Source organism: Arachis hypogaea, chromosome 7 (assembly GCF_003086295.3).
Source record: "Arachis hypogaea cultivar Tifrunner chromosome 7, arahy.Tifrunner.gnm2.J5K5, whole genome shotgun sequence".
Classification (NCBI taxonomy): Eukaryota; Viridiplantae; Streptophyta; class Magnoliopsida; order Fabales; family Fabaceae; genus Arachis; species Arachis hypogaea.
In genome coordinates, this window is record NC_092042.1 from 75,728,556 (window position 1) to 75,737,434 (window position 8,879).

At 37.6% G+C, this 8,879-nt stretch overlaps 1 protein-coding gene across 5 annotated transcripts; it reads left to right on the forward strand.

The window, feature by feature from the left end:
• The first annotated feature begins 247 nt into the window (after positions 1–247).
• On the forward strand, positions 248–3,834 carry LOC112703498 (mediator of RNA polymerase II transcription subunit 15a). 5 transcript variants are annotated; one of them, XM_025754972.3, is made up of 9 exons: positions 248–395; positions 568–664; positions 754–865; positions 945–990; positions 1,652–1,718; positions 2,749–2,860; positions 2,979–3,093; positions 3,366–3,460; positions 3,742–3,834. In XM_025754972.3, the coding sequence occupies exons 2-8, from the start codon at positions 591–593 to the stop codon at positions 3,440–3,442; spliced, it is 603 nt and encodes a 200-aa protein (XP_025610757.1). In that variant the 5' UTR covers positions 248–395; positions 568–590; the 3' UTR covers positions 3,443–3,460; positions 3,742–3,834. The 5 variants fall into 5 exon arrangements, with proteins under 5 accessions (XP_025610757.1, XP_025610756.1, XP_025610759.1 ...); XM_025754971.3 differs by having other exon boundaries at positions 257–395; positions 3,366–3,475; XM_025754974.3 differs by having other exon boundaries at positions 257–395; positions 3,366–3,456.
• The last annotated feature ends 5,045 nt before the right edge of the window (positions 3,835–8,879 follow it).

Sequence of the window (8,879 nt, forward strand, 5' to 3'; positions counted from 1 at the left end):
AGCTGACCCTAAAACTCTTCTATTATTTATTTTAAAAAAAATTACTCCAATGTTGGATGTGGGTTTATTAGGTCTCTAGCATGGTCGAATCAGAATATAAATTTGGATTTGGATTACATAGTTAAAATTGAAATTCATTTTAAGTGTTAAAAGATAAAATTAAATTAAATGTCAATAGTATTTTTAAAATATTTAAAATATTTTAGAAAAAAAAATAGTTTACCCAAAATAAAAAAAAAATAAAAGAGAAAAAGGTGCATACCAAATGCCCGAGCGTGTGCGCCGTAGAAATCAAGCTTGATTTTGGGTTTATAAAATTCTATTCTCGTGGCAGCTCATCTCGCACTCGCACCATCCATAATCATTTTCATTATCATCATCAGCTACTATTTCAGGTTTGATTCATCATTCATTCTATTTCCCTTTTAGTTACCGCTACCCATTAGTTTACTTTCCAGCATAGATCATCCCCCTTTTCCGTTTGATGATCAAAGCTTTGGAGGTGTTTGTCGCTATGAAATTCTTTCATTAGAAGTCTCTTTTGATTTGCATGCTTTAATTTTGAAGAGCGAACCCTTCATTCATCAGTCATGGACACAACAACAACGACTAACTGGAGGGATCAACTGCAGCCTGAAACCCGCCAAATCATTCTCAACAATATGTAAGCTTTAGGGTTTGTTTTCTTTTCTATGTTGCAATGCTTTTTTGTGTCTTCTCTTCAATTCATGCTGCTATCCTTCAATTTCACAGAATGGGCAAGTTAAAGTTCTGTCATCTTCCTGGGGATGTTGATGAAGACCTTGAACTTCAAAAAATTGCTCATAGTATTGAGCAGAAAAGTTATGGTGGTGCTACAACCCCGGTAGGCTCATAATTTGATTGCCCCCTTTTATTCACCCTTTTGCTTTTATTCTAATTTCTTTTGTTCTGCTTAACTTCAGGCTGATTATTTTGAGAAAATAGCTTCCAAGATTCTTTTGTTGGAGAGTAAGTTTCAGAACATTGCTTTCTACTTCTATTCGAGTTCAATTACGGGTAATACTATGGAGAATAGTGAAGTTGGGTGAAGAGCGAAGACTGTTCTTTTTATTATAGGAAAAAATATTGAAAAATATAAGATATTATGTGCATGTAGTCAGTCATGCACATTTCCAAAAAACTTTATAAGTATAATCTTAGCCCTTCATCCTATTTCAGTCTTCACGAAAGAAATTCTCTTCAGTTACTAGGCACTAGCACTAGCCCATTTCAGTTTTTGGGAGGATTCTTCATCTTCAATTTTTCTTGTTTTATTCTATTTTATAACGTATCGTGTAAATGCTGCATACCCGTTTTTACCATCAACATCTTTTGCACAAAGATTTGACTGGTATGCTAAATTTTGTTCGTTTTTGCATAGATTAATTTACAAAATAGTGAGTCTTTACTTTCATGTCCATGGCAAATACATGAGTCTGTTGATTATCTGGATACTGTTTCGTCCACATGGTTCTAGTGGTTTAAATTGTTATCCTCCCCTCCCCCCCCCCCTTTTTCCCCTCCTCCCTTACAGTTTGGAATGAGTTACATGTATATTTTGTACCTCAGATATTGTAAATTTACTTATACCATTAACTGGAATCTATTCATGTTGGTCATCCCTTTACAGAAGCAAGAGAAAGAGAATGGAGATATCAGCTTCGCCCTGATTGCCGACAAAGAATTGTCAACAAAATGTAAATTTCATCTTATGTTGTATCCAGTAATCCAATAGCTTTTGTTTTGCCTGCATTTGCACATCAAAAGAAAAAGTAGTCATAAATCATATTTCCATGAGGTTTGTCATGTGGAACTACTTGATCACAAAGCATGCACTTTAGTTGAGGAAGTGAAGAAGTTATAAAGCACTATAGATTATAATCAACCAGCTGATAAACAATAAGGAAGACAAATATTTGCTAAAATATACAATATTTCCTTAACTTTGGATTGTTTTGCTGAAGGTTTGCTTCTGCAATCCTGTAGATATTGCATGAAATAAGCAGCTACTTTAGGATAAGATTATGCATTCGGCTTCTATTTGGTCTAAAGCACTTGATCTTTTAAAAGAGATGTCCATTATTCCTTTAAGAGAAATGCTAGGGGGCCATAAAAATTTATTGTTTTTGGCCATCACTTAGTCATCAACTCAATTCCTTTAGTTTAGTAATCTAACAACATATTTTATCCCATACTTTAAACATTGATGGCTAAGTGATGGCCAAAAATAACAAATTTTGATGGTCCTCTAGCATTCCTCTTTCTTTAATGGTTATGGTTTGGGTGGCTTTGTTACATCAATTTATTCTGTTCCTTATATGCGTTTACTTTTCTTTAACTTTTAGGAGGATTTATTATCCTCTGTTTCCTTTGTATTTTTCTTCCCTTTCCCTGAATAGATGTCTTCTAGTGAAAACTGTAACACTAATAAACTATATAAAATTCTAGTTTGATAGATCACAAAGTATTGTTAAATCTTCATTCTCGTTTGAGTTTTGACATACCAATATTCTATATTTTGTAACCTATACTGACCGTTGAGGGTAACAATCTTACCAATTCATTCATAATCTCTATATGAGCTTTAGCAAGCTAGCGCTGCTCCTAGTCTATAGTGGATGACGAGCATGTTTCATTGATTTTTTGACAATCATGTACTCTCCTTTGTGGATCTTAAAGTATAAGTCACTTTGATCTAACTATGAAGCTACTCTGGTTTTCTTTCAGAACGGAAACGTTAAGAAGACATCTTCCTGTTAGTGGCCCGGAGGGATCACAAGAACTTTGGAAGATTGCCCGAAGGTTTGAGGAGAAGATTTTTATAGCTGCAACCAGCCAGGTATATACTTACAAGTATCAGTGGCCTCATAAGTTGCCTGTTTTTGTTTATCGTTACCTATGCAAACACAGATATTGATAATGGAAGATTGATTGGCTGTGGTATTGCCTTATTTCAGAGTGATTACCTTAGAAAAATATCTTTAAAGATGCTTACAATGGAGACTACATCCCAGGGACGCCATGGACAACTATCAAATCAGATTGGCCTTAACAATGAACCTGCCAATCCAGGTAATTGATCTCTTCGGAGGACAATAACTCTTGTTGCATGTAAACTCATTGAGTAATGCTAGGAAACCAACTTGTTTTGGCCAACATCAGCCAACTTTTTAAAATTTTTTTTTTTTGTTTATCTTAAATTCTAGATCCTATATCATAAACTCTTAACCCTAAATACTAAATTATAAATCTAAATACTAAAGTTAACTAATTTTGGCTAACTAAAAGTTGGTTCCCTATATTTTCTCAAATTGGGTTAATATTTCATGTTTTTCCTTCACTAGTTGATACAAACCCGAGGCAGCATGGGAGCAGAAACAGGAGAATGCCAGCATGGACCGATGACTATCACATGGGCTAGCAGTTGAAGTGATTGTCAGTTATAACGGTTAAAGTAGTTTTTCTTGTGACTGGTTCAACTGTTTTGCACACCTGTTAGATTGGTATTTTTGGTCATACTATGTTTTTGTCAAGGGCCACCAAGTGTTTTGTGTTTAGAAATCCAGCTCTAGACACCAATGCTAATACTATCCTTGCTCTCGTATCTTCCAATTAAAATTCATCCTCTTGATTGAATATTATTTGACTTGATTCTTATGCAAACTATTGTCTAAATAGTTGTTCCTTTACTAAGTGTTTCTGATTTTCGATTGTGAATAGGGTTTGGGATGAGCAGTGACTCGTCTTCACAAACAGCTCCAATGCGATGGAATGTTCGTAATGGACCATGTGCCTGTTTCGGACTTTGATGTACATATATCAGTAGTTCAGTACTCTTTTAGCATGTTATGTGGGTTTCATTTTCTTTTTTCTCCCTATGATTGTTAAATAATCTTTTTCATTATTACAGATTTGATAAATAAGACGAACTTAAAGAAAAAACCCTAGATTTGGTCATAAGAAATACTATAAGGATTGTGAAATTTAAAACAGTTAAAGTGTAGCTGTTATTAATATTTGTGAAATATTTTAAAATTATTCTTAATATTTAATTTAACCTAATTTTATCTATAATATTTAAAATTAGTTTTACTTTTATTTCTAACGTAATCATTAATAGAATATGCTTTGTTAAAATTTTAGCTGCAATTTCACCCAATGAGTCTGCTTTTTTAATCGTGTAGAATTAAGATTGAGGGTCTAATTTAACCTCAAAAGCCCGTTCATAAGGTAAAGGGTATTACACACTTGTAAACTATGTAGAGATTTTACTTTTGAGACATGAAAATTTTTTTCAAAGCGAGAGATTAAAACAATACGTGGAGTGTGTTACATGAAACAATCACAAACAAAACACAACAAAAGCAAAACTCAAAAAAAAAAAAAATCAGAATAAAAGTTGAAAAATGAATTCACGGTGTATCACACAATACATGTTCATTGTGTGTCCTATCCAGCAACAAACTTGAGCTAACCAATCAATAATCCAACTTTCGTATGCAGATCATACACCACACATAGAGCTAATGGAATCTATTTTCACTTGCGTTCCTTTGTATCAAATAATCTTCCTAAATACATTCTCTTCCATATGAGAATCACTTCTCCCTGTGCTGATCCTACAAAGAGCCCAACCAACACTACCATTTTCCTATAACCTCACCACATCAAACTTCGTGATCATTTCCTTCTACGCCCAATATTTCAACTTGAGGAGTGTTAGGGGGCTAGCAACTTCTTTTATTTGTAGCCATCAAGTAGTCATCAATGATGTTTTTAATAGTGTGAGATTTCATCCAATGATGTAGAATTACTCATTTTTGTTTTGCTGGTTATATGTTGGCCAGAATTTAATAAAGTTGTTGCCCTATAGACTTTTCCTTTCAACTTTATTATTAACTTTAAGCTCTTTATCATGCTTTTCTTCCCACTCCCCTGAACCTCCTTACATTCCATGTCAAGAATCATTACCCCACCTTATTGTATCTCTGTCATGTTCCTTTCGATCTGCTCCTAGTGCCGTCTTCTTTTGTTTCGCTTGTCCTCTTCTCAATACTTGAGCCTCATTCTGCTCTTGTAAAATTGACATAATATCTTCCTCATCATCATAAGCCGCGGCCCCACACTCAACAGCAAGATCCCAAAGTACTTTATTTTCAGCGGTCTCCTTTTCCTTATATCATAAAAACTCAGTGGTATCATCCCCTTCCTCCACAAGCTCACTGACCTCATCCCTGTCATTTGCAGCGTCATTACCTAACCTCTCAACATTCCCGTTCCGTCTCCCTGCACTCGTGAGTCCCACTCCCTGCCACCAACCTTCTAGTCACCGGATCTACAGAATCGCAATTCTCGGCAGTCTCCGAAACTATTTCCGCGTCTAAATCCGCCTTTCTGACGACCCTGGCAACAAAAGATGCGTCAAACTTCTCCGCTTCTGCACTCGCAGGATCAGTGTACGCTGCTACTCCTCCACCACCTCCACAACCAAATGTCATCCACTCAACCTCTGTTGTTGTGTATTCAAAAGACTCTCACTTTCTACGTCTTATCAGTTTCATGTTCTTCAATTCTTGCTTTCTTATTTCCCTCATCTCCCAAGCTGTGTACATGATTTTATCATGTACATGGCCCAAACCTAAGTGGATAGGAGCAAGAATTAGTCGACCCACTTGACAACTCACAAACAAAAGCATCTTTCCTCAAGCCCATTCTATCTGTAAACTTCCTCCTTCCCCCCATAAATTCTTGTTCGGCCAAATGAATCCCAGACCCAATGTCTCTAATCATTATCCACTCCAAGTTCAAATCTTTCCCATGATTAACGTTCTCCACGCTATAAGTTCTATTAAATAATAGTTTCACTCGATCATTCTCAGAAAAATAAGTGTATTCGCCCCATGCACTATAGCCAAAATCATACTTCACTCCTCCCCATTATTTTGACATTAATTCATCTGCCACGGGATCCCATACAAGCAGCTCTTTCACCTCGTTATCAATCTAAACTTGCTTCTGAATTTCCTTTTGCCTTCACTCCCTATGACTCCTATTATGATCGTCTTGAATATGGGAAATGTCTCTCCTGAACTTCGCTACTGTGACCATCACCCTCCTACCATTCATCACTGTTCCATTCATATCTCTGATTGCTCTCTTCGCGCCTCCTTTTTGTTGTCAAAATTGACAAAGGCAAAAGGTCTATTCGCTACTATTTCGTTTCTTTCTTGAGACATATACATCAACCACGTCCCCTCCCCACCAAATAGCTGAATAAAGTTTTCCTATTGATGTTCCCTGGAAGACTAACTACGAACAGAGTGTGTTCGTTGTTCTATGTCCTTCCATCTTCTCCCTGCAAGTGTAAAATTCATCTTTTTGTGTGCTCAATTCATGTCTTCTGCGTTGATAACTACTCCCTCAATGAACCTATCAATCACCTTTGTCACCTCCATCTTCCATTTAGGACTGATATGACCAGTACACGTCGGTTACGAGCTATAACTCGGCATAAAGACCATAAAAATCGGCCAATCGTAACCGATATCCGATCATAACTAATAATCGAACAAAATATCATAACGCCAGATATACAATTACTCTTCATTCGGGGCATCAATGCTCGGAGAAACAACGGTTAACTTCATCAATCGAGTATAAAAGAATGACAAGGAAAACATTGAAGGTATGACATTCTCTTTGGTAATCCCTTACTTATTCACTTACTTACTTGAGCGTCGGAGTGTTTTTTGTAGGTATCCACCCCTATTTCTTTTAACATCGACGTATACCTCATCCAGACTGAGAGATCACGAGTGTACATCATCGAACGAGCTATACTTCAGTAAAATTTTGCAAAAATAATTGGCACCCACCTTGGGACCCCGAAGATAAAACCCTTCTTTTCGTAGGCCCCGATATTCTTCTTCTAAGATCATGGCTGATCAACCTCCTCCCTTACCATCCGAACTTCTTCGGATGGTGACCGAGTTGCAGCAGAAATTTTACTCTACCACTCACACTGACTCCCTACGATGACATGGGGATCCGAAAAAATACATCAAGAAATTTTGATCTATGATGATCGTTAATGATGCTTCTAATCTTATTTTATGCCGATGTTTTTCTACTTTTTTAGATGGTCTAGCACTTGATTAGTTTTTCTCTTTGCCTGCAGATTCCATCTCTCGCTTTCGAGAACTCGCCAAGCAGTTTGAAGATCAGTTTGCTACTTTCTCAATCTACCTCCACGATTCCGACTATCTAAACACTATAAAGCAATGATAACACGAAAGCTTGAAAGATTACATCACCCGTTTTACCAAGGTCGCGATGAGCATTCCAGATCTCTACCCAGAAGTACACCTACACGCCATAAAAAGCGGCCTTCGTCTTGGGAAGTTTCAGGAAACCATTACAGTAGCGAAGTCAAAAACCCTAGCCAAATTTTGCGAGGAGGCCAAGGGCCAAATGGAAATTGAGGAATTATGGCAAGCACAGAAATTGGAGAGAACATCATACGGCAAAGAGGAGGACAAAAGGCCGGGATAGCAAGAAGACTTCCTGATTAGTACCACGTTATGACTCCTATACACAATTCAATGCCAAACAAGAAGACATCATCAAGGAAATACTGAACTCGAAGTTAATTAAACCTCCTCGAAAAGCTGACTCTTACCAGGATACAAAGAATGTTGATAAATCAAAATATTGTGCATTCCACCAGAAACACGGGCACACACCACCGATGAATGTGTCATCACCAAAGACCTACTTGAGTGATTAGCTCGACAGGGCCATTTAGACAAATACATCGATGGTCACATGCAAAAGCGTTCCCACACAACTGACTTATCTTCTGCAGGACAAATATCTCGGGACAAGGACAAGCCAATTCCACCTCAACCCAACTAGCCCCGAGAAGTGATCAATTACATATCTAGAGGCTTCGCGGGAGGCATAGCATCAAGCTCTGCCCACAAGCGCACATACTGAGCTATGCTGGCTGTAGAAAATGAGATAATCACCCAACAATTCATGCCGACTTTACCTGAAATGACTTTCCAGCCATCCGACTACAATTCAACAGGGATTAACTTAGACGACCCAGTTGTTATCTCCATCCAGCTGGGTGATCTAATTGTTCGAAAGGTGTTGCTTGACCCAAGAAGCAGCGTTGACGTACTTTTCTATTCCACATTTTAGAAAATGAAGCTGAGCAACAAGATACTCCAACCATCCACAGGAGACCTCATCGGATTCTCAGGCGAACGGGTACCCGTGTTAGGTTCAGTGTGGTTACAAACCACCCTCGGTGAGAACCGCTTGTCTAAAACTTTAGATACTCAATACCTTGTTGTTGACTGCTTCAGCCCATACAATCTAATATTGGGCCAACCATTCTTAATTAAATTTGGTGCAATTGTGTCTATAATTCATCTTTGTGTTAAGTTTCATGTGCAGGATAATCTTATTGCCACAATCCATAGTGACCATCGAGAGGCCCGACATTGCTGTAATATCAGCCTCAAATTGCAAAACAGAGTTGCAAACTCCCAAGTGAATGCCATCCACATGATCGGCGAACAATTACCGTTGGCCGAGTTAGACCCCCGTTCGAGTTTCAAGATCGGCTTGTACCAAACGAGGAACTATAAAAACTTAATTTAACTAATGATCCCAAAAAGTTTACTTTCGTAGGGACATCAATAAATGGTACTGAAACAGAGAAACTTGTTGCATTACTCCGAAAATATGCTGACTTTTTCGCATGGACACCAACAGACATGTCAGTGATCGACCCATCAGTCATATCCTATAAGCTGGCTATAAATCCAGCCGTCCGACCTATAGCTCAG

Coding starts and splice junctions, on each gene's coding strand:
- LOC112703498 (XM_025754970.3), top strand. CDS start 591: ATGGACACAACAACAACGACTAACTGGAGGGATCAACTGCAGCCTGAA. Junction 665..753: donor CAAATCATTCTCAACAATAT/GTAAGCTTTAGG, acceptor TCAATTTCACAG/AATGGGCAAGTTAAAGTTCT. Junction 2,861..2,978: donor TTATAGCTGCAACCAGCCAG/GTATATACTTAC, acceptor GCCTTATTTCAG/AGTGATTACCTTAGAAAAAT.